Here is a 26911-nt window from a genome sequence, read left to right as displayed (position 1 = left end):
TCGTCAATTGCGGGCAATTCTGACAGATAAAACACGGTTTGCTACCGCGAAGACAGCCGTCATCGAGCGGCCCGTTCGAAAGACGATTATGGATCGAATATCGTTCCATAGACCTACCGCGAAACGCAATTTTCGGAGTTTTTGACAGCACGAAATTCGTAAAGAACTGTCAAAACACACGTTACCTCAAGAGCTAACGTTGTTCTTTCGTTTATCACAGTGCTGCCAGATAACTCACCTTTCAGCTTTTTATCCCGTTTTTGTGGCAGTGAATCCGCGCATTGTTTTGCAAATATTTTGAATGTCCTCGGTTTTTGAGCACTGCAGCGGGATGAATAAATAGATATTTGGGGATTATGCTCGATCAACTCGCAGTTTCAAAGCAGTGCTCCTGTTTTTTCAATTTCATGACCAGGCAATTTTATTCTGTCATAATAGGGTATCATGCCCTTCGTGTATCTTATTATTATAGTTGATTGTGTCGTGCTGCGTGAAATTGTACTGTTTGTTTGTGAACTATTACAAAGATGTTTCTGTCGCAAGAGAACCTGGCTGAAGAAATCCGGCAACAAGCCGCTTCTATAGATGCCTAATGCGATAAAAATTCCGCTAAGTGAAAGTTCTGGACGCGGAGTTTGTAAATACCACGCTGCATATTTCCACATCCACGACGAAATAGCTGTAGGACCCTGTTCAATAAGGTATACGTTTTAGATTATTTCGTAAGTCATTAATCAAATAGTCAAAACATTGAACATTCACAATAAAAGGTCTAGAGCATTGCAAGATGTATGTTTCAAGTATTCAAAGTTCTACCTTCATGGGAAGCTATGTAGTGTCTGTCAGTATCTAATTAAAATAATATACCATTTGATAGAATGTATTTTTGTATTATACAGAAGATATTAATTTAATAATATATGTATATAAATGTTATGGGACAATCTTACCCAAATTGACAAAGCCCCACAATAAGCTCAAGAAGGCTTATGTTGTGATATATAATAAATACACACATGGAAAACACACACCAAATGACTCAGGAACAGATATCTGTGCTCATCACATAAATAAATACATAATGCCGAGATTCAAACTGAGTTGTTCGCAAAGTAGTGTACTTCTACGTTATTTTTCCATTTAAACTTTTATGGCAGGCAGATTATCAACATGAAGTGGGCCGGGACCAAATGGATGCCTGTTTCTCAGCAAGCGGTGTCCAACTGCTAAATTACCCCGGTCTTATCAGTATGGGCTATCATTAAAGCCGGGTAAGTGAAATTTGTTTACATTATTTATAATAACCTCATATCAGATAAAATAATACTGTGAGTACCTGGCACACACTACTTAATATACCATGAATGAATATGAATTTATAAAATATACTGATAGATATTGTTAAAAAAAAATCTTGGGTTTAAAAAGAAGAATTGTCCAGTCAAATTGTATTTGTAATATATGGGTCTTCTTACCTGATTGAAATGTTAAAATAAATAAATACATAAAACATTTACAGTTAAGGTTGTTCTAGCCCCCACTCTATCTATACACAGTGTTCCTTATATGTAGGTAATCTTACCTACATACAATAATTACGTATCTACCCAATTCTAAAAGAAGTTTACATATATACATAATTGATGCTAAGTAGTACTTAAGTAGGGCTCTTCTCAAAAAAATAGTTATACATACATTGTACATTAGAAGTAATGCACATTAATCTTATATCATATTTCATAAATTAAGTACTAATAATTTCATTCTGCATTCCAGGGGTTTTCGATGCACACATGTGACCCTTCATGGGCCATAGGAATATGAAGACCGCTTCTTGTATATCTTTTCCATCACGGAACAATGGTGTTCCGGACCTTTGGTAGGCGTGCGCGGAGCCGTAGGCAACACGTGAGTCCCTTTTGACACTTAATGAAATGTAAGGGGTAAACCGAGCGGATGCTGCCCTTGCCCGCGTCATGGAACACACGCAGAGGCAGCATCCGCCAGGGTGTAAGGACTATTGAGAGTTGATGGTATCTAAAATTAACTAGGCTAATGCGTGCAAGCGATGGTGATGATAAGTACTGAGCTAAGGGATATAAATGGTATAAAACGGACGACTGCCTAATAAAATGATACGCAATTTTATTTCCGGCAGATATATTATTATTATTAGTCTAATAGAAGCAGCTAAAACAGCTTGTCTATTTCTGTGCTTGTTTTGAAGGGCAATTTTATAAAAAAACCTACCTCTTATGTATACTACTGTTTACTATTGTAATAATGTTTTGAAAGTTGTCTCTTTAGTGTACCTTATAAAAAAAGATTGCCTCTTTATCCTGTTAGGAGGTTGATATATTGATCAGTATATTTCATGTTTTCCATGTGTGTTAAAATAATTTTGTGAAATAATAATCTTAACCAGTTTATTCTAATCCCAAAATATTTTAATTTTAAACTGGCTCTTAGCCCAGTCGGTAGTGACCCCGTCAATAAAACAGGAATTTTCGAGCTCGAATCCTGGTAAAGGTATTTATTTCTGTGTTTATCACAGATATATGATCCGGAGTTATGAATGTTTTATATTATTCTATCTATTGTATAATTATATCTTCATTTAGTACTCACAATACAAGCTTTATTTAGCTTTCTATTGGACTAGGTCGATTTGTGTCTTAGCTTTTAGGTTTTTACGATTTGAATATATAAGTAGAATATAAAAAAATCACAAAACAATAAAAAATATATAAACATATTATTAAAAAAACTAACCTAGAATGCCGCCAGCAGCGGGGCAAGGCCCAAGCTGCCGGTGGTCAAGGCCGCAGTGAGAGGAATCGACGTAGGTACTATACGCGCCGTGTCCAAGATATTTATTAATTACTAGCTTCTGCCCGCGACATTGTCTGCGTGGGATGATGACGATGATTGAAAAAAAGTAACCCTTTCTCGGGGCCCAAACTATATCCATACCAAATTTAGTCCAAATCGGTTCAGGGGTTTAAGCGTCAAGAGGTAACAGACAGACACACTTTTACGCGCATTTATAATATTAGTATGAAAGTATGGATTGTTAATTTATTTAATTTACTAAGCCTTACATTACTTATTTTCAGACTTTATAGAAGATGTGTATACTACTGTATACCTACTCTAAAATATTCATGATTTGAATTTGACTTCCTTTATTTGTAACTTCTTACTAAAGTGAAAAAGAAATTAACAACAACTGACGTTTGGTTTTCAGATACGGGATCATATCAATTACGTGGACAAGTCGTATGGTGGGACAACCTACGACACCTTTATATGGAGCAACAGCGTTAGTCGAGATTACTTCGAGCAGCTGGCATGTGTGGCACCAGCGAAATAGTGTACATTAGGTAGGTATGTGTTATAATTTATATAAATATATTTGGTGTTTCTAATCACGCACTACGATACCACAGTAATATTAATAAGCATGTGTGTGTATGTGTGTGTGTGTGTGTGTTCATTTTTATTAATTCACACACACACACACACACACACACACACACACACACACACACACACACAATCAATTAATCGTTTAGTTAGCGCATCATGGAAAAAATGATTTACAAAATTGTCGAATGACGCTAGATGTAAAATGTGGATGACTGAAAAAATAGGAATAAATTAGAATTGTACAATACAAGCAAAAGGGAGCTAAGCTAACTAAATTCGTACTATGGTGAAATATAAATTAACATTATGTAACGTTCGGTTTTCAGATATGGGAACAAGTCAACTACATCATTAACATGGACGCGTCGTACGGCAGGGCAACCCACGACGCCTTCATATGTAGCATTGGCATTAGTCAAGACTACTTCGAGCAGCGGGCATGTGGTACCAGCGAAATAGCGCACATTAGGTAGGTAGGTATGTTATAACTTAATAATTTATATAAATATATATTGTGTTCTTAATCATACACTAAACGATCCTACAGTAAGATCAATGAGCCTGTGTGAGTGTATGTGTGTGTTGGGGGCTACGTACTACAGACAGACATAGATGCACATGTTACGTCAGGGGTTCATTAATGGTTTAACGCAGCGGTCGGCAACAGGCGGCCCGCGGGCTGCATGCGGCCTGCTAATCTTTCGCTTGCAGCCCGGCCCGCGAGCCTTGCTGGCTATTTTGTATGTAATATTGACAAACGACAATATCTGATAAATTCACAAATATTAATAAAGTGCGGCCCACTTCAACATTGTTAACAACTATGTACTTATGTGGCCCTTGGCTGCTAAAAGGTTTAGCTCATCACGGAAACTATTTACGAAATATTTCGAATGACCCTAGAGTTAGACCAAGAGAAGACTGCAATAATTCTGATAGCACACGCAGTGCAACTGTTATTTTAAACGTCAAACTTCTGAAATTATGACGCATAAATAACACTTACCTACACTGTGCATGCTATCAATATCGTTGCAGCCTTATCTTGGTCTAATTCTAGTTGCAAAATGTGGAGGACGGAAATAATAGGAATATAATTGTCTTATTTTATATTATTATCCCTGACAGAACGGCAATAATTGCCGCTTATTGTATATGCATTTAGGGTGAGAGACTCTTCGTTTGTTTGTGTTAGGGGCTATTCATAAATTACGTCATTTCAAATTAGGGGGGGGGGGTCTGGACATCGGATGACGGTAGCATGAAGTAGGAGGAAATGGGGTCATTTGAAGCATGATTTTTGGATGATTATAGGGGGGGGGGGGGGGTCAAAAATCGTCAAAAATCGATGACGTAATTTATGGAATTTATGGACAGCCCCTTAGTTACAAATAAATGTTTCCATTGCGGCCTTCAGGAAAGGTTCCGTAACACCAGCGATGGTTTTTAGGCAGATATTAACCCACTATTAATATAATGTGCTTATTATAATTTTAGAAGACTCCGGGTATCCACTGCGGGAACACGGGACACCTTATGATTTCTGCAACCGGCGCCGCAGAAGAATCCCCGAGGCTATAACGCCATACAAAATAAGGCGCGCTCCACTATAGAGCTAACATTTGGGATATTAAAAGGTAACTTAGTGTTATGGACACTGATTTGCAGTTCTTTATTATTTTTTATTTATTCAGGCAAACACTAAGTATAAGTTTACAGCTGCAAGATGCCAAGACACTTATACTGTTAATAATACATAGTCAGTATCATAAAATTCATAAATATGTATACACTTTTCGAACTATCTCTAACATACATATTATGTATTACTAAGTTACCTAGGCATTTAAAAAAAAACTGATATTAAGTAACATAGGCAGAGTTAAAAAAAATCCTGATACTACGTTGTAGGGACGGCCACTTGTCTGCGAATATGTCTGCGTTTTGGACTGTAGCTATGAAGTTAACCATCCATTGTGTAGATTTGCATTGGGGGGTGACGAGAAAGCTGTTTCATTCGCCGACAGATCCAACAACCATCGGCATAGGTCCTACTATAGGATTATACTTAGATACGCTTTCCCCAGGGATAGCACGCGCATTGTTGGTGTGTGTCTGTTTCCCGGCGACACTTCAACGACATGTAACTATTACACGTCGAAAACTTTCAAAATGGCGAAGTCATTGTAAACTAGCGTCTAAAGAAAATAAGAATCATAAAATTAGTATTCTAAATCAGCGGTCGGCATCATTTTAGCAGCCAAAAAAGTTGAAGCGGGCCGCACTTTGTTAATATGTGTTACTTTATCAAACATTGTCGTTTATCAATATTACATACAAACAAAATAGCCAAGGGGGCTCGCGGGTCGCAAGTGAGAGGTTCACGGGCCGCCTGTTGCCTACCGCTGTTCTAAATAATAATGAAATTCCTAGTAATGTAATGAAGATGTCAAACAGTAATATTAGTACATAGTAAGTATAGTAATAATTCTAATACCAGTTCTTATGATGTTTCAGTTACACCACCACCATGGCCACTACTGTCTGATCTGTGATCCGTGCTGTGCCTACACGCGAAGACCGTACTCCCGACGACGGCGATGAAAATAACACTGCCGGCTTTTCAAGGAGCTACATTACCAGCTGATAATGCAACTATTACCCAATGCCCCGTACCTACGTAGTATAGAAGAAGACTAAGACTTATCTACTATATAAGCAGAGGCTAGCAAACTAGTCTTATTTCCTATGAGGCCATGCTGTGGTAATTATTAAATTCACCTTAGAAAGCTAATGTAAGGCATAAGGATAATAAGGCACATATATTTGAATTGCCTCCTTTACAGGAATAAATTGTGTAATTTATTGTACCTGCTAGTTAAACTATTACACGATTAGCAGCACTAAGAGTTGTATTGGCCAAGTTGACTACGGAGTAATATACCTAGCAGGTACAATCAATTACATTTGATCACTGATGACCAGACACAGATTGTGCCGATTGTGTTATTAACTATGATTGCATAACTTTGTCTAGTATAGTTCTGAATATTTGACCATCGATATAAATGATGTAGATATACAAAGATAGATAGATAGAATACTTTAAAATGTAAAGATGTATAATGCGTGTGTTTATTTTTCAAAATTCCATGGCAGAATTTTGTTACAAAACAATCAGTGTAGTAGTATAGTATATAACGATAAGCAAACATGTTACTCGTAAAGGAACACACGAACGAAATATATAAGACTTGTAATGTAAAAATCTAAATGTTATATTATATCTGAGTTGTGTAAACTTCGAAAACTTTTGGCTGTGGCGGCGAACAATTATTTCATGACACGGCAGGCGTGCCTTACGCCATAGAATATGATCGCACGCCTGTCGTGTCATGCGCCACACGTTGAAATCATTGATGACACGCCTGTCGTGCCAACCGCACCGAAACGGTTATAAATGTACCTATGATAAATAATTTTATAAGGTTAGGTAGGCTATTTTATTTCTTACTCTTGTATGTGCAAATAAACATAGTCAATGATTAGTCAATAATATGTAAATGACATTAGAGTGAGACCAAGATAAGTATGCAGCTATTTTTATAGCACAAACGTGCAAGTGTATTTTAAATTCCAAATTTCTATGAAATTATGTATTTAAATAACATTTGCGCGTCTGTGCTATAAAAATCGCTTAATATCCTGGTCTGACTAACTCTTTTCGAATGTAGACAATAAGGGAGGAGGAGGAAGCTTCTGCCCATTTGCCGCCTGTTTGTGCATGTGCTGAATGTGTTTGTCCCGAATTTTATTATATTAATATTTAAAATATAATTATACAATTTTAACCCTTTACCAGGCTGACATTTCGAAAATGACAATTGAATGTTTTACTCATCAAAAATAGAACAGATGTTTGAAGTGCCATACGTGGGAAATATAACCCTTAACCCTTAGCCTGGTAAAATTTTTAATTTTTTTACACAAATTAATAAATAAAACAATGTTAATGTGAAGACAAACTTTTTATTGAAAATCTCCCAACTACGTGTTCGACCACTGCCCGACGATCTGCGAGATATAGTCGCGACGCTTCCGTGTACTGATAAAAATAGCTAAATTCAATAAAATATACTTTGCGTATAATTTTATTATTTTTATTTTAACAAAAATCGGACAAATCTCTATATACATTATACACTTTCAATAAAGAATATTTCAAATCAGTCTAAGCAAATAAAGTTATAAAATTAATGTTAAAAAAAGACCAAAGTTTTTTCCACCGCATCAGTTCGCGGGTGTATAAGTTGGCTTCGATCACCTTCATCTCCAGCACCACCTCACATTCTTGTGGCTCCTGTTGCGGTTGACCGGGTTGGAGTTGTGATTAGGCGACGGACCGGCGCGGCTGGTAGACTGGGAGTCGAGGGCAGGATAGCCCTATGAGGCGCTGCCAGACATCCTCTGGAGTCTGTGGAAATGTTAATAAAAACAAGAATTATATTTAGATATATACAAATTATTGTATTAAACCATACTCCAGTGAATGGTGTGAAATTGAAATTAAGTTTATATGTCAAATCTAATTATTCTTATTTATTATAATTTAGACATTTGTAGACCTTTAAAGCATGACGTATAGGATATATAAGTATGTAGCCAGCCTACTTGGCATCTAGGTAAGTAGGTACCCATGTACCTAGTTGGCGTTGGGCAGACACTTTTATTTCAAAGAAGGTATGAAAGTGAAAGAAAATCGTAGATTATCTCATACACAATCAGGATAGTTTCATGAGTACGAAACGTTACTGTGATCCAAATCAGTAAAAATGCCTACCTTTGTTGGCCTCCATATCATTATAGAAATTTCCATTTTCCAGCAATAGCTGGAACATATTCCTTGCCAGGGTGCTCACTGTAGGTCCATTGTGATTCCCACTAGTCTGGAACTAAAAAAACACATGAATTAGAGCATATTTTTCTAAAATAACCGGCTACAGGAGCTTCGGACAATCAATAGACTATTTGACCTTAAGAACTTACAAAGTAATAAAATAAATTACTTTTGAGAAAATATTAATAATAGGTAGATTGAAAATTATCCTTTAAACTGCTAAAATAATCATTTTATGTAAAAACTACAACTGTACACTGTTTAACAAGTATCTTATTCTTATTTGTTTCATAAGTCGAGCGAGAGTAACCAAAAGTATGCATCGAAACTATGTAGTTTCGAAAGTCATCGGGTACTAGGAAGTAATTTATATGTTTAAAAGCAACTAAAATAATCAAAAGTAGGTACATTGTGATACATAGTTTCAAAAAGTCGTCAAGTACTTCAATTATAACGGTAATTTCTTCTGCTTAGAAAGTTTTTTTTAAAGACAAGATAAAGATTTTCTTACCTTTTCAATGTAAATACAAATTTTATAATATTAAAATATGTGGTACAACAGACAAACATCGGCGACATCAAGACAGCCATGAGACAGTAAACAATGAATTTGACATTGACAGTCTTGACACTACTGCTTAATCTATTAAAATTATATTCGACAAACAGCAAAAAATGTTAAATTGGTATTAAAACTTATTCTACGAAGGTTTTTAGTATCATTGTACGTTATAAGTACGTAAAACTAATTATTTAAGTATATCTAACTCAGTTTTAAGTAAATTATTAATTTACCGGTTTTATGTCCCAGCGTAGGATGTGAAGTGTGATGCACACTTAACGTTAGGTTCGTTCATTCCATTCACGTCGGTCAATTCTATGGATTCGAAAGACGTAAGCCAAAACGAAAGTGTTTCCCGGTAGGCTTCAGTTGGTTCGTTCGAACTAATTTACGTGCGGATGGCGCTCTATCGTTCGATTTTCACGGTAGGGCCCCTGGGCCTAAAAGTCCGAAGTGCCCCAGTGAGGCGAACTTTCATGCGAAGTAAAAGCCGTGCTTCAGGCTTTAGGATAAGTAGTTGAGCACAGACTCCAACCAATGTCCATTGTATTAAAAAGCGAGACGCGCAGGCCGAGCATGGCGCAGCGAGGCCAAAGGCTAAGCTGAAGTAGAGGACATGTGGAACACAAACCAAATGGTAAATTGAGGTAAAAAGTGAGGCTAAGGTCGAGCATTCGTATGAAAAACTGTACTGGGGACACTTTTAAGGGTTTTATCTTCGTTTTAATCAATAGTCAGAAAATCAACTTTGCAGTACTAGTTGAGCGTAGCCTTTAGCCTCGCTTAAAATTTGCCATTAGAGGTAGATAGGAAAGTTACTGAATAAGAGCGAAAAAGACATCGTTTGACTCGGGCCGAGCTGACACTCGGCCAACGGCTACGTGCGATAGTGCTATCTCATTCACTCCGATACAATGTGTGCGATAGACAGTGTGCGCGTTATAGGTATTGACAGCCTCATAAGACTGCGTCGACCGTCCAGTGGCGCCCTCATTGGTGGAATTGTGTTTTATAATATACCTATACATGAATCAGTAAATGTAGGTTATTACTATTGTTGTCCTACTTATTCCCCAAGTTTTGGTCTTTGTCCGAAGTGCCATTTCGTAAGTTTCGGCCCGGCCGAAAGGTTCGGCCGTTTTTTGGCCGAAACCGAAACTACAGCCGAAACATGATTTTTTGGCCGAAACTGGCCGAAACCGAAACCGAAACCGAACCTTCGGTCGGACACTAGTTAAAACCCGACGTTGGCGCTTTTTTACCGTTTCCAATATTTGTGTTCATATGAACGCTTAAAAATCACTTGTGAGTCGTACTGCCACGTACGCATCTCAGCAAAGTCATACTTTATTTGCTATTACGACGTATTATTTGAATATAGCTTGAATATTTCAGGAATTTGTGAGCAAAAGTTGACATTTATAAGGTGAAACTAATAATAATCTTGACGATTGACACCAAAAATTGACACTTGACAGCCAACTGACAGCAGCGCCGGCGCTTTTTTAACGCTTGTGAGAACAGATACACGGAGTTCCGTATGCTCTATTCAATTTGACGCCAACGCTCAACGCCGAAAATCGAACAGTGCTCGATAAAAAAGCGCCGCGCTTAAAAACCGCCTTCGTGTGAATACATACATGGTTATCCATTTGCGTCATTCAAACGCTTTTTTAACGCGCGTTGAAAAAGCTGCCGTGTGAACGGGGCCTTAAGATCGAAACAGCAAAAAATACAATCCTGTTCAGATAACATCCAGTTTATTTTTAAAATAGACACATTGATTACAATTTAGCATAGAATACAAAAAAATTACATGTTTGAACTTAGGACAAGAGCTTTCGTTTTGGTGGTATTCGGTAACTTCTGATTTGCGCAGCGCAGTGTGTTAAACCCCTTGTTTGTATATTAAAGCTGTAACAGACGGGCGTACCGGACCGCGACCTTGATCCGGTCCGAGCCCTGTTCGATCGTGTGTAAGGTGGTCAGCCGTACGTCCTTAAGGCCACATTCGCATGAGCGCTTTTACAACGCGCGTTAAAAAAGCGTTAGAAGGACACAAATGGATACATGTGTATTTATTCACACGGTGGCGGTGGCGCTTTTTAACAAGCGTTGTTGGATTTTTGACTTTGAGCGTTGGTCGTTAAATCGAATTTAGAGTGGGACAGATTCAAGTGCTTTTTTAACGCGCGTTGAAAAAGCTCTCGTACGATGGGGCCTTAAGGCCCCATTCGCACGACAGCTTAAAAAGCGTTGCGTTAAAACCCGACGTTGGCGCTTTTTTACCGTTTCCAATATTTGTGTTCATATGAACGCTTAAAAATCACTTGCGAGTCGTACTGCCACGTACGCATCTCAGCAAAGCCATACTTTATTTGCTATTACGACGTATTATTTGAATATAGCTTGAATATTTCAGGAATTTGTAAGCATAAGTTGACATTTTTAAGGTGAAACTAATAATAATCTTGACGATTGACACCAAAACTGGACACTTGACAGCCAACTGACAGCAGCGCCGGCGCTTTTTTAACGCTTGTGAGAACAGATACACGGAGTTCCGTATGCTCTATTCAATTTGACGCCAACGCTCAACGCCGAAAATCGAACAGTGCTCGATAAAAAAGCGCTGCGCTTAAAAACCGCCTTCGTGTGAATACATACATGGTTATCCATTTGTGTCATTCAAACGCTTTTTTAACGCGCGTTGAAAAAGCTGCCGTGCGAACGGGGCCTAAAGAACGCAGCTATAAGTGACGAGAAAGAGATATTTTGACCGGACCAAGGTCGCGGGCCTCTACGTCCGTCTGTTACGGCTTTAAATGGGGCTGTCAGACCGGTCTAGCTTGAGAAGAACGGGCAAGAAGCTCGGTGGCTTCAGTTGTCGAGGGGGCGGTAGTTCTTCACGCCCTCGAGCCGCGCGCGGCGCCGCTCCGACGGCGTGGCGCCTTTCACCTACAAATAAAATTACATTTTTACAATTTGTTTTATTAAAGGCGTATCCAGACTAGTAATTTTTTGCCAATCTGATTAAATTGCCCGATCGAATCAGGACGTGCGGACGGAAACCCCAATTTGACTCGCCGAATTCAACCGCCGATCATGACCGATATTACCGATAAAATGAATTTGTGAGGTCAGTATTTTCGTTCTGGGGCACTTTTTCAATTTAGAGGGCTCTAATATCACCATAAATCTAAAATTGGTGATTGACGCCAATTTCATTTCTGATCAAATCGACCGATTTGATCAGTCCCGTCTGGATACCGCTTAAAGGAATACGTTTTTGGCAAAAACATCAATTTTGTAACAAGCTTATCGCTGACTGTACTTTTCTTTCCACAGGCAACTAATACTCATCGAGACAATTCTATGAAACCTAAACACAACGAGGTAGCGTTGTTTTATCACGGAATTGCTATGGCCGCCTCCGGCCTCCATCCTACTTAGAGCATTTAATAACTGGAGTCGCCTTTAAGAGCTTACCCCTCTGCAGAAAAACTTGCAAAATTGTGCAAACTTTTGTATGGACTGACATGGCTATTTGTACGTTACGTACAAATCATGTAGAAATAGCAATACATTTGACGTCCCCTCCCCCGCAAAAATCGGACGACTGTTTCGTAAACAAAATGACAGCGATGACATCTCCAGTTACTAAACGCTCTAACTAAGCCATCGTCAGATCACAGCTTGATTGAATAATGGGAACTGATTCTAACTTTAATTTAGCTTGCAAGATTTAACCCAGACAAACATACTAAATAACATGGCACGTTAAATAAGAGCTTGTAATAAGAAAATACTTACTTTAGAAATTATGTGAGATTTAGCAGTGGTGTCTGGAACGTATGACGCCGCTTGCTCCTGAAAATAGGAAAAAAAATAGTTAACTAAATCATCATCATCCGCCCGTTTCAGTCCACTGCTGGACATAGGCCGCTCCCAAGGTACGCCACGTGGCCTGGTCTGCCGCTTTATGCATCCAGTCACTGCCGGCCCTCCTGTGCATGTCATCCCGCCATCTGGCCAGAGGGCGTCCCACGCTACGTTTGCCCAGACGCGGTCTCCACTCCAGAACACGCTTACTCCAGCAGTTATCGGTTCTGCGACATATGTGGCCAGCCCATTGCCACTTCAACGTACTAACTTTCAAAGCTATGTCGGTCACCTTGGTTAACTAAATGGCGTTGGCAAATGTCAAAGGTTTGCATAGGTGGCGCCAGCATATACTCTGGCAAATCCACTTTGTCAGAAGAAAAAGGCGCGAAATTCAAATTCTCTATGGGATGCCCTTCGCGCACATTTTTTTAAATTTGCCGTATATTTACTAGTGTCCGACCGAAACATGTTTTTTTGCCGAAACCGAAACCGAAACCGAATGTTCGGCTTTGGCTCTAGTTTCGGCCGAAACCGAACCTTTTGTAGACTTGATAAAATCGTTGAAAAAATGTCTTAAAACCGCTTTTACACAAATATTATGGGGCTGTCAACACCCAATGTCCTTGAAATTGATGTTACTTAAGCAGTTTTTTAAGAAAATTACTAGAGTGAGACCAAGATAATTCTGCAACGATTTTGATAACACACGCAGTGCGAGTGTTATTTAAACGTCAAAATTTCTATGAAATTATGACGTATAAATAACATTTGCACTAGTAGCACTGCGTATGCTATCAAAATCATTGCAGAATTTTCTTGGTCTAACTTTATTCATTCACCAGTCAAGCTAACATGTAGATCAGATACAGGGTCAACCAAAAAACCAGTTAACAATATCGCAAGGGAAGTAACGGGAGTGGAAAACCGAGAAAAAGGTGGATGGACTGTGTGAGAGATGATATGAAACGAACGCAAGTAAATGATGAGATGACGGGCGAGAGAGAGGTATGGAAGAAAAAGACATGCTGCGCCGACCCCAAATGAATAGGATAAGGGCAAGTGAATGATGATAATCGCAAGGCCGGGTACCGATCTTCACCTGGGCCTAAAAGTCCGAAGTGCCCCAGTGAGGCGAACTTTCATGCGAAGTAAAAGCCGTGCTTAAGGCTTTAGGATAAGTAGTTGAGCACAGACTCCAACCAATGTCCATTGTATTAAAAAGCGAGACGCGCAGGCCGAGCATGGCGCAGCGAGGCCAAAGGCTAAGCTGAAGTAGAGGACATGTGGAACACAAACCAAATGGTAAATTGAGGTAAAAAGTGAGGCTAAGGTCGAGCATTCGTATGAAAAACTGTACTGGGGACACTTTTAAGGGTTTTATCTTCGTTTTAATCAATAGTCAGAAAATCAACTTTGCAGTACTAGTTGAGCGTAGCCTTTAGCCTCGCTTAAAATTTGCCATTAGAGGTAGATAGGAAAGTTACTGAATAAGAGCGAAAAAGACATCGTTTGACTCGGGCCGAGCTGACACTCGGCCAACGGCTACGTGCGATAGTGCTATCTCATTCACTCCGATACAATGTGTGCGATAGACAGTGTGCGCGTTATAGGTATTGACAGCCTCATAAGACTGCGTCGACCGTCCAGTGGCGCCCTCATTGGTGGAATTGTGTTTTATAATATACCTATACATGAATCAGTAAATGTAGGTTATTACTATTGTTGTCCTACTTATTCCCCAAGTTTTGGTCTTTGTCCGAAGTGCCATTTCGTAAGTTTCGGCCCGGCCGAAAGGTTCGGCCGTTTTTTGGCCGAAACCTAAACTACAGCCGAAACATGATTTTTTGGCCGAAACTGGCCGAAACCGAAACCGAAACCGAACCTTCGGTCGGACACTAATATTTACACTGACGGAAATGGCTTGCCAAAGTATATTAAGCTGTCTCTAGTTTTGTTCTATGAGATTTGGCTTAAAAGGCTAGCATCCAACCCATCAAATAAAAAAAAAACAAAAATTAAACACAATTCTAGGGATTGAACATGTAACACCTATGCTGGTGCCATCTGTAAAATGCTTTGACTGGGCAACCGGGGCAACCCAATTGCTAAAGTGGAATTCTTCCTTTTAGATTTTATTTCAAGCGAGAAAACGAAAAACAATTAATAGTATGTATTAATTGTTTTTCGTTTTCTCGGTCGTATCAAAACACTTTGTGCATTCCTTTAAAATTATACTTGCAGTTTCCCATTCTACGACGAGGATAAGGCCTGAAGGCCTACCACGACCCACGATCGTCGTGTTGCCTCTCTGTCACACTTGTAAATTCGTACGTAAGTGTGACAGGGAGGCAACACGTCGAACGTGTTTCGCGGCAGGCCCTCAGCTCTCGCTGCGGCATTTCGACTTCCACCACATTATTCTGGAGGTCACATAAAAAAAAAACCAGTACCCCAAAGTAGATGCCATATCAGGAAATATAGTGTGCATACTCATAGTACGTTTCCCACTTTTCCTCACACTCCACTGGGATAGAAGGCAGTTCTCTGGGACCTCGTCTTCCACCACATACTTCTGAGTGTCGACCAGAGACAACACCCACACCCCAAATCATCATGCCATATCAGAACAAAGAGTGAACAGTCAAAAATGTTTGTCCTAAAGTCACTTGCCCTGACTGGTTTGTCCTAATGGGCACATGCCCTAACGTTCAATTGTCATAACGATTATTTTCCATAATGTAATGGTTCTGTAAAATGGTTAGGTTAGAACTTGCTTGCTTGTTGCTTGCTTGTTGTCTTAGTGTCCAAGCTGATCAGTAGACCGACCAAGATTCGAGTCTACAAGACTGTAATTAGACAAAATCTGGCGGAAGATTCTGGGGCCTATCAGAGAGGAAGATGGGACTTGGAGGCGAAGGAAAAATAGGGAGCTAGAGGAGCTTGTTGCGATGCCCAATATAATTGGCGAGATCAAAGCCACACGACTCCGCTGGCTCGGTCACCTGGAGAGGATGGGGGAGGATCGTGCTGTGAGAAGAGCGTATGTGGGGCACCCGGGCGGAAAACGTCCGTCGGGGCGTCCCAGATACCGCTGGAGTGACGAAGCCCAAAAAGACCTGTCCGCCCTCGGAATACCCAACTGGCGTGAAGTGGCGCAGAATAGGGCAGAGTGGCGCTCTCTTGTGTCAGAGGCCAAGATCCTCTTTGGGTCACTGAGCCAGTGATGTATGTATGTGTAGAACTTGCTGCCACAAAAGTTAGGTTAGAACTGCGACCCTCGCAGAAAATAAACACTACGCCTAATAACATTAGGATAAATAATCAAAAATAGGGAAACCAAAATTAGGGTATACGAGTGTTAGGACAACTCATCGCTCGCATAGGGAATGCAAAGATAGGAGAAAATTAGGGATTCAGATATAGATCCCAGACTCATAATACTTACAGTTTCCCAATTTTCCTCGCACTCTACTACTGGGATAGGAGGCAGTTCTCGTTGCGGCACCTCATCTTCCACTATATACTTCTGTGTATCAACCAGAGACAACACCCACACCCTACCCCAAATCATCACGCCATATCAGAACAAAGAGCGAACAGACTCATAATACTTACAGTTTCCCAGTTTTCCTCGCACTCCACCACTGGGATAGGAGGCATTTCTCGTTGCGGCACCTCGTCTTCCACTATATACTTCTGTGTATCGAATAGGAAGCGATCCGGGCATGACGACACGTGGTACTGAAATAAATTGATAGTAAATTGTAAGATATTAACGGGAATAGCAAACCCGGCTCGTACCAATGAGTTTTTCGGAACTTATGTACGAAATATTTGCCAGTCGCTTTTCAGTTAAGTAAAACATCGTAAGGAAACAGGACTAATCGCATTTTGAAGGTCAGATGGCAGTCACTTTCGTAAAAACTAGTGCCTAAGTCAAATCATGGGATTAGTTGTCAAGCGAACCCCAGTCCCATGAGCCGTGGCAAAATGCTGCCGTGCAAAGTTGGGAGCTTTTGGTATATAGTTAACTGTTAGTGAGAGAAACACGGAGTATTCTGTTTGTGGTGCTGCAAAAATTTGTACAATTATCTCTGTATCTTTAGGTATTTAAATAAATGTAAACAAAATTTACCCTCAAATGGCTCCTTAAGCAAGTTGAGGGTAGATGAAAACATTAATTAATCGAATAATGTAGGTGAAAGTCAGGTCGTTCAGTGACTGATCCAGGCGGTTTTGTAATTAGTCTGTTAACCAATAAATGTAACTACCCGAAATCGTACAAATTGTTTGTTTACATTACAATACAAATACTCTTTATTGCACACCTCATTACAGAAAACAATACAAATAATACAGTAAGAAGAGGTTAAACAACAGGCGGTCTTATCGCTAAAAAGCTACTACCTTAAGCTTTAGTTTTATGTAAATATCTAAAGATACGGACTATATTTGATAGTCTTACATCTAATTCTGCATCGTTAATAACATGGGTAGCATTGAACGGGCACGTAGTCTTGGAGCAGTTGGGGTACTGCTTCCTGCACTTCTGCAGGTGGATATGCATACGATAGTGCTCCACTTGATGCGCCTTATTGTACGGGCACGTCATCATATCGTGCGGCTTCGGATTTTTTATGGTGCTGGGGAAGAAAACAATAAGTATTAAGTACAGTATAGTGAGACTCCACAGTCAAACAAAATTTGGTTTCAGGAGCATTGACCTTAACAAAAAAGTTGTAGAGTCAGACCGTAAAAAGTCTGCAGCGATTTTGATAGCACATGCAGTGCAAGTGTCATTTTAAACGTCAAATTTCTATGAAATTATGACGTATAAATAACTTACACTGCGTGGGCTATCAAATCCGCTGCAGACTTTTATTGGTGCGACTATAACTTCTTGTATAATAACTAAATAAAAAAAATCAATGATCATTTATTACAAATAACAAAGATTCATAATACATGGTTAGTAACATAGTAAATAGCACATTAACTTATTCACTATGTTAGTATTCTTATATCTAAGGTTTTTGTACATAAATAAATAAATACTCCATTGCGAAAGCCATTGGTCCTGGGTTCGAATCCCAGTATTTATTTGTGTGATGAACACAAATATTTGTTCCAGAGTCATGGATGTTTTCTATGTATATAAGTATGTATTTATCTCAACTCAAACTGGACACCTACCATAGATGGAATCCCGCTCAAGCAAGTTACTGAATTCAGGTATCTTGGCTCAGTAATAGACTCGAAGGGCGACACTGTAAAAGACATTGGCAACAGAGTGAACGCAGGATGGAGAAAGTGGCGTGAGCTTACGGGTGTCTTATGCGACAAAAGGATCCCTATTCGCACTAAGGGAACAGTGTACAAACGAGCAGTGAGACCAGCTATGCTTTATGGATCGGAATGTTGGTCAATGAGGAAAATTGACATACAAAGGCTACACGTAGCGGAAATGAAAATGCTGCGTTGGGCTGGAGGTGTCACACGAATCGATAAAGTGAGGAACGAGCATATAAGAGGCACCTTCAAAGTTGTCGATATCCCAAGTAAAGTGCAAGAAAACCGTCTGCGCTGGTACGGAGTTACGGACACATAATGCGTCGCGAACCAGACCACATGACGCGAAAGGTCATAAATATCAGCGAAGGAAAAAGGGGGCGCGGACGCCCACCTATGACCTGGATGAAGACCGTTGAAAACGACCTAAAGACGATGGGACTGTCACCCGAATTAACACAACGACGCCCAGAATGGCGGAAATGTATCAGGAGAGCCGACCCCAAATAATGGGATGGAGCGAGGATGATGATGATGATGATAAGTATGTATTTATCTATAATTATAAGTATGTATATCGTCGCCTAGCACCCATAGTACAAGCTTTGCTTAGTTTGGGGCTAGGTTGATCTGTGTAAGATGTCCCCAATATTTATTTATTTATTTATTGCAACAGTGCACACTTCAATCCACTTCTTGAGCATTGTTATATTATAAAAGTACAATCAATCCTATCAGCTATCATGGCCAGGGTGCTGTTGCGGCTATCCCGCACCCTCCACACCAGGGTCAATGAAAATAAGTTCTGTTTTTAGGGCTCCGTAACCAAAGGGTATAAATGGGATCCTATTACTAAGACTCCATTGTCGTGCTATCCGTCTATCTGCCACCAGGCTGTATCTCATGAACCGTGATGGCTAGACATTTTCACAGATGATGTATTTCTGTTGCCGCTATAAGAAATACTAAAAAGTATGGAACCCTCGGTGTGCGAGCTCGACTCGCACTTGTTTTATATTGGAGGACAGCTAAGACATCTATACTAGGGGACATCAGATCAACCTAGCCCCAAACAGATTCACAACAGATCACCCTAGCAAACCCTGTACTATGGGTGCTAGGCGATGATATATGTATATACTTAGATAGATAAATACATACTTACTAGTGGCTCTGTGAGCTGTAGACCTCGCGAGCTGAGCTTAAAACTGAGTAAATGTATGGCTTCGTTGTTTAGAAGAATTTAGAGAATCTAATTTGACAATTAAAACCTTAACTATCGAACCTTCTTACAAAATTCGGGAATTGGTTTAGAAATGCGACCAGTAGAGTAGAACAGATGGACATACGAAACAATTTTTGGCTAACAGGCCAATTCAAACGTACACTGATATCAGAATGACGTCTAACTGGTGATGTCATTTAGTTATCGTGTATTTCGCTGGTTCTTGTCCGTACATGTATTGGCGCAAGCGAGACGCACGATGAGTACTAAATAACATGATAAAAATATCATTCCGATGTCAGTGTACGGTCGGTGCCCCAACTTAAGTATCCACGTCGCCATACTAATTGTATCGAAAAGTGGATAGAGTTAGACCAAGAAAAGTCTGCAGAGATTTTGACAGCACACGCAGTGCCAATGTTAATTGTGCCAGTGTCAAAATCTCTGCAGACTTTTCTTGGTCTAACTCTACTTATGTTAGGGAACCAACATTACCTTTTAATTAGCCTGTAAACTGCAACTGAGAAGCTTCGTGCGCGTTTGGTTTGCCAGTCTTTTCAGTCTTTGTTCCTCCTCGAGTCGCAATAGATGGAGTTTCATGCTTTTAATTTTAGTCGAGTAAGAATTTAAATATCTAACTAATCTAAATTCTAAAGAGAATAGATTGTATAGGGGACGTGCATGAACTATAGGGGGCAGCACAGGAGCCGTCAGATCTTTGGCGCGAAGCGTAGATGTGTAGTTTATGATTCCGATGTAGCCCACAAGATGGCAGAACCTACTATGCACAAGAAAACGTACCTACGAGAACGGTTGATGGTAGAACTTGCTTTGGCAATGTACATGTTTCCGATTCAGACCACAAGATGGCAGACCCTCCAACGCGCACGGTCCCTATAGTAGAGGGTTATTGTCGTACTAAATTTTGTAGTCACTGTAAATCAGTGCTGTAAATTTGCTGCCATCTTTCGATACAGGATTAAAATGAAAATTAATAAAAAATATCATTAAATGTATATATGTATGGATAAATGTTTTTTTTTATTTTTAGAACGCCATATGATTTTGACCCATGTTCTTTTACTGATATGAGTAAAAATTGTTAAATATAAAATGGTGTCGCCATCTAGACGAGCATAGAGGCCAAAGGTATGGCGCCGTATATTCAAGAATCAAATTTTCTTTAAAGCGCAAAAAGCCATCATCTCTTGCAAAAATTAAACGAATACGCATAGCCCGCGCTTGATAAATAAAAAAACGATTTTTTTTCATTTTTTCAAAATAAAATAAAAAACAACAATTGATACGAAATTTAAGTACAAAAAAATACAAAAAGTTGTGTAGCAGCATACAATTACTGGGGATGGAACCAGGGACCTCCCGATGCAAACAAAAAAAGCGAACGTTTGCAAAATGCGCCATGATAGTTCTTACTAAAGCTGACGAAATTTAGCTACTCATTCTCAAGTAAAAACGAAATCTCTAAATACCGCCAAAACCAGTGATACAAATTTTCTGAATTTTTGGACATTTAATCTATAAACATATATCAAAAAGAAAAAAACTCTTATGATATCGATACGATTATTTGTTTAAGCGCTCCGCCATTTTTAAAAATTTCCAAAAACCGGATTGACAAAAAAAAAATATTTAGTCATAGAATCTGGTCACAAAATTTCATGAGAATCGGTTAAGAATTGCGACCTGTAGAGGAGAACATCCGGAAATACAAAACTAAATATCTAAATACCATAGCTGGGCATTAACTCGTTAATCCGTTAATCGTTAATTAACGAAATTAAGTTTTCGAGTAACGGATTAACTTTTAAGTTAACTTTAAAAACCTGTAACGGACTTGTTAACTTCCGTTAACTTTTCTTAAGTCCGTTAATCGTTAATACCTAAGTACCTTTAGTACCTACTCACACCAAGGCCGCGCGCTGCCTCAAATATAACACTAGTATACCTTCAAGTGCTGCTGTGGAACGCCTGTTTTCGGCGGGAAAAGATATTTTCACCTCAGCAGCTCGAACAAGGGTACTTTGCTTCTTAAAAATAGTGAGCAAAATGCGATTTTGCTCACTGAGTGAGACAAAATGACATTCAAGTGACCTTTATAGTCAAATGTCATTTCAACATGCGGGGTCTAATACAAGTTCGAAATACTTGGGTTCTATTATCTCTGTCCCTTTCACACTGTTAGCAAAAAGAAACAGACGAAAAAAAGTTCAAACGACATTCAACGGTATATTGACTGTTTATAATAGACCCCCGAAAAACTTCAGAACGCATCATTCCAAACCACGTACGAGCTCCGTACGAGTATGAATTCTTAATCATTATTTAATAAAATAAAGTTTAAGATTTGATAAAAACCGGGCAAGTGCGAGTCGGACTCGCGCACGAAGGGTTCCGTACCATAATGCAAAAAACGGCAAAAAAAAAACGGTCACCCATCCAAGTACTGACCTCGCCCGACGTTGCTTAACTTCGGTCAAAAGTCACGTTTGTTGTATGGGAGCCCCACTTAAATCTTTATTTTATTCTGTTTTTAGTATTTGTTGTTATAGCGGCAACAGAAATACATCTGTGAAAATTTCAACTGTCTAGCTATCACGGTTCGTGAGATACAGCCTGGTGACAGACGGACGGACGGACGGACGGACAGCGGAGTCTTGGTAATAGGGTCCCGTTCCTTTGGGTATGGAACCCTAAAAATACTATATTTTAGGTATTTTATTGTACAATTAAAATAATGAACTCAAAAAATACACAGATTATCACGCAAAATTAAATATTTTACTTTTAAGAATTTCTACTATAGTTGACAAATAGTACGTATCCGCAATTCGGACCGTATCTTACAAAGTTTTTTTTTTTACAAAAAAAAAGTTGTCGGTTGAAGTGTCAGTTGATGTTCGTTATTTCCATATTATTTTACTGAAATTTATTATTACGTTTTGTTTTTGTGTTCGATTGCGGTAATTAAACTTAATTGTTTGTATATCTTAAGAAAACATCAGTGCATAGGTATTAAGTGACGAAGAAGGATTACATTTTTCAAGTTGTCTAATAGGTGTGTTCTCACTGCTAAGGTGTGAAAAATTTTGTGTACTACACGAGATCAAAGTTATTTACATCTCGTGCGCTTTTGAGTCCCTTACTACGCTCAAGATTATAAATTAGATTCACGAGCGTAGCGAGTAGATTATAGAATCTTTCGCTTGCACGGGACTCAAAATAAGCACTCGAAGAAATATCAAACTTTGATCTCTGTATCTTGTACAAATAACTATTTTTCTCCAAAATGGGCGTCGCTATCAGACGATAATTTTAATATGCTCATGTTCATGAAGGGGCACATGCACCTTATGGCAGATGCTAGCGAATGATATTTTTATTGGCTATGCTATTATTAATTAGTAATGATTACCATGTTAATTAGTAGATTAGTATTTAATAAAAATCAAAATTTATGATTATTTCTCCTAGTTTTATTTCTTATTGCGTATATTTACGATTTCGAGTTAACGATTAACGATTAACTTTAACTTCCGTTAAAACTTTTGAAAAGTAACGTTTTAACGTTTAACGAAGTTAACTTTTTATTTAACGTATTAACGATTAACGAAGTTAACTTTTTGATTAACGGTGCCCAGCTCTGCTAAATACCGCCTAAACCAGCGATAATTTTTTTCTGCATTTTTTGCTATTAACTCTGTAAACATGTCTCAAAAAGAAAAAACTCTTATGATATTGATACGACTATTTGTTTAGGCGACAGCTATCACGACTCCGCCATTTTAAAAAAATTCCAAAAACCGGATTGACAAAAATTTTTTATTTAGTCATAGAATCTGGTCACAAAATTTCATGAGAATCGGTTAAGAATTGCGACCTGTAGAGGAGAACATCCGGAAATACAAAACTAAATATCTAAATACCGCCTAAACCAGCGATAATTTTTTTCTGCATTTTTTGCTATTAACTCTGTAAACATGTCTCAAAAAGAAAAACTCTTATGATATCGATACGACTATTTGTTTAGGCGACAGGTATCACGACTCCGCCATTTTAAAAATGTCCAAAACCCGGATTGACAAAAAATAGTACATTGTGTATTAAGGGCGGGAAATAAGAAATTACGAACGAGTGTCAATTTTAAGCCCGACGCGAAGCGAGGGCTTAAAATGTTCACGAGTTCGGAATTTCTTTACCGCCCGTGGCACACACAATGTTTTTCATCACACTTGTAAGGAAAAAAAGGAGAATTAATAAAAACAAACTTCTGTATAAAACACTTTTCCGCCCTAGGGCGGAAAAAATCTTTTCCGCCCGCAAGCCCTACGTGTAAATAAGTGTTTTTCATCACATTTGCTCGGAAAAGATTTTTTCCGCCCTAGGGCGAAAAATTCAATTTCCCGCCCGCAAGCCCTACGTGTAAATACATCTTTTCCGAGCAAGTGTGATGAAAAAATTATTTAGTCATAGAATCTGGTCACAAAATTTCATGAGAATCAGTTAAGAATTGGGACCTGTAGAGGAGAACATCCGGACATACGAAAGCAAATTGCTCGAGTCAAAACGTAGACCTTCGCTACGCTTCGGTCAATAAAGGATGGTCCAAACCTTGACATCCAAACATTTTTTATAGATTCCTCACATCATGGGTTATCAGAATATACCCCATGTATGTTAGCCGATTTTCCGTAGTTTTTGAGTTATGAATTTTTTAACTTTTGTTAAGAAATTCCAGGTTAAAGCAATAAATTTATCAAAAAAAAAACTATTGAACTTTTTTGAATGTCAGACCGGTCCACGTGTTTTTTTTTTAGATACCAAAATTCTGTCTACAGTACTATCGTCTATTTTGAGATATCACCACCACCTGCTGCTGATTGTCTTAAAAATAAAATAAAAACAGTAAAGTAAGCTATTGCTCTGTGGGATTCCCAATAAATGATAAGATTCAGCATGAGACACAACAACAATGCCTCCTATGAAATATTACTATTTTGCACAAGGATAATACAATATAATTATATACACATACAAGGATAAACCAATTTTAAGGATAATTAATTACAAGAAATACATGATCCTACATAAACCTTCCTTGACTTTTAACATATTTAATATATAAACAGAGAGTGTCCTGTATCGCTTTTTAGAATTCCATACCCAAAGGGTAAAAGGGGGACCCTATTACTAAGACTCCACTGTCCGTCTGTCCGTCACCAGACTGTATATCATGAATCGTGATAGACAGCTGAAAATTTCATAGATGATGTATTTCTGTTGCCGCTGTAACAACAAATACTAAAAACTACGGAGACCTTGGTGAGCGAGCCCAACTTGCACTTGTTCAGTTTTTTGTATACTTAAAAAACAATATCTAGGACACTGAGCTTTGCTTTGGCCAGAAAACTTATAAAAACTCTCAAATTTCGCAAACTCAAGCGTTTACCTGAGAACTGAAATATCTGACGAAGCATTTGAACCTCAACTGAGGAACTTTTTATTGAATAACCCGTTATATTCAGTGGACGAATACATGGAATTAAAATTGAAATAACTGTTTGACATTATACTTAGCTTATGTAAAATTGATTTTATATGACACTCGTTCTGAACTTATTACCTATGATTACCGCTCTTAGTTTTAGTATGACGATCATTATGAGATATTAGACATGTATTCTGTTATTTATTGAGTTTTTTTATTTTTCATTTTGACGATAGTTCTCAAATTTCTTTTTAAATTTTATTATAAATTGTTAGTTTTCATAATTTGTACTTAATTTGATTATCATTGTTGACATTTTATAATTATGTTTGCATGCTAAATTATTGACCATCACAATGTAAATAATTTATACTGTAATTTATCATTATGAAATAAATAAACTAAACTAAACTAAACTACCAGAAATAAGACCTAGCGAGATCGATTTTTCGCCCCCGAAAACCCCTATATAGCAAATTTCAACGAAATTTTTAGAGCCGTTTCCGAGATCCCCAATATATATATATATATATATATATATGTATGTATGTATATGTAATAAATATATATATACATAGAAAACCAACAGCTATAAACATTTCTAAAAGCTACAATAGATTTACAGAGCCAATTACAGATTCTCACTTGTTCTCACTTATGTATAAATAAATATACAAGAATTGCTTGTATAAAGGTATAATAAGATAAAAGATATCGGGCCTCTGACCTTGAATTTAATGAAAGTCTTGAATTTAAGATTTCTCAGTTCCACTAAGATTTTAATCAATATTAAGATTTCTCAGTTCCACTAAGGCAAATACAATTATAAGAAGAAAAAAACAAGCAGTTAATAGTTATTGAAAGCCATAAAACAATTTGAAATATAAAGCAAAAATTATTAATCACAAACAAGAGTTTTATAAAATGAACGTGTTACTTACGAGTACATTGCTGAATCAATGAAATCTTTCTCGTATTGCCAGATAAATTTACAAGATCCGTTTTTGACGTCTATTAACACCACAAATTTTGACTACACAATGAAATGCAAAAATTCACAGAAATATTTTTCGCGACGCGGGGAAGGCAACGTAAATGACGTGAAGTTTTTTGACAAGTTTTCACAGACAATAAAATATGACATTGATGCATCAAGGCGGTTTGTTAACAAGGGCCTACCGGTAAACGCGAAAATCGAAATTTAGTTATCTGCCTCTTTATCGCTCGAATATGCAAGAGTGATAGAGAGATTAGATAACGAAATTTCGATTTTCTTGTTTCGCGGTAGGCCATGTGTCAATGTGGTTTGTTTACTGTATATGAATTTACTGAGTCGGTAGTGCTGCACTCTGGCGGCAGAACATTGCAGTAATATCCCCTATTGATGCTAAACAACACCGCGGAAGAGAAGACATAAATATTATAAATTATAAGATTTATAAGTTGCATGTAAGTTGGCAACGCACGTTATAAAAAAAAAAGAGATGTTAATTTTGACAAGACAACGACAAATGACAACTAAAAAATCGAATTTTATTTATTGTATCGTGCGGCGTGCGTAAGCTATGAATACAGTGTTGAATACATTTTGGATGGATTTTACTTGACGTTTACGTTAAAAACGAAAAGTGTTAATAGTTACTATATTATTACTCTTTGGCTAATAGTTGACGATGGAGTCGTCTGCTCTCGTCGCTGAGAATGTCTGCGTGAAGGTCGAGCCCTGTGAGGATGTGTGTATAAAAGAAGAGACCACGTTCGAGGGAGTGTCTGTGAAAGCGGAGCCTTTGGACGGTGTGTGTGTAAAAGACGAGTCGCCCGGCGTGAGCGCGGCGGAGGCGCTGTACACCGATCACGTCGTGAAAGATGAGCTCGTGTACGCACCCGTGCTAGTGGAGCGGCGCGGCGTGCGACAACCAACAGGTCAGTTCTCAGTTCTACCTCTAAGGCAGCGGTCGGCAACCTTTTAGCAGCCAAGGGTCACAGCAGTTAACGAAGTTGACGCGTGCCGCACTTTGGTAATATTTAAGACTTTAGCAGACATTGTTGTATATCAATATTACATACATAATAGCCAAAGAGGGTCTCGGGCCGCAAGTGAAGGGTCCGCCTGTTGCC

The 26911-nt window shown here is 38.5% G+C and overlaps 1 protein-coding gene and 1 long non-coding RNA gene across 2 annotated transcripts; one reads left to right on the top strand and one right to left on the bottom strand.

The window, feature by feature from the left end:
* The first annotated feature begins 503 nt into the window (after positions 1-503).
* LOC134802552 (uncharacterized) lies at positions 504-3821 on the top strand. Its single transcript, XR_010145867.1, has 4 exons — positions 504-1271; positions 1777-1908; positions 3248-3383; positions 3756-3821. It is a non-coding gene; the product is annotated as an uncharacterized LOC134802552 (long non-coding RNA).
* Positions 3822-10637: 6816 nt separating this feature from the next.
* On the bottom strand, positions 10638-25878 carry LOC134802465 (gametocyte-specific factor 1-like). The gene is made up of 5 exons (XM_063775144.1): positions 25735-25878; positions 17239-17416; positions 16389-16514; positions 12702-12758; positions 10638-11846 (listed from the first exon to the last, which is right to left on the bottom strand). The coding sequence occupies exons 1-5, from the start codon at positions 25740-25742 to the stop codon at positions 11769-11771; spliced, it is 447 nt and encodes a 148-aa protein (XP_063631214.1). The 5' UTR covers positions 25743-25878; the 3' UTR covers positions 10638-11768.
* Between the last annotated feature and the right edge of the window lie 1033 nt (positions 25879-26911).

The sequence above is a fragment of the Cydia splendana genome, chromosome 24, assembly GCF_910591565.1.
Source record: "Cydia splendana chromosome 24, ilCydSple1.2, whole genome shotgun sequence".
Taxonomy (NCBI): Eukaryota; Metazoa; Arthropoda; class Insecta; order Lepidoptera; family Tortricidae; genus Cydia; species Cydia splendana.
This window is presented reverse-complemented; position numbering and strand designations above follow the sequence as displayed.

Excerpts from the sequence above, each read along its gene's own strand:
- LOC134802465 (XM_063775144.1), bottom strand. Across the intron at positions 12,759-16,388 it reads GCGAGGAAAACTGGGAAACT|GAGCAAGCGGCGTCATACGT; the intron begins GTAAGTATTATG and ends TCCTATTTTCAG. Across the intron at positions 11,847-12,701 it reads AATCTCACATAATTTCTAAA|GTGAAAGGCGCCACGCCGTC; the intron begins GTAAGTATTTTC and ends TTTTATTTGTAG.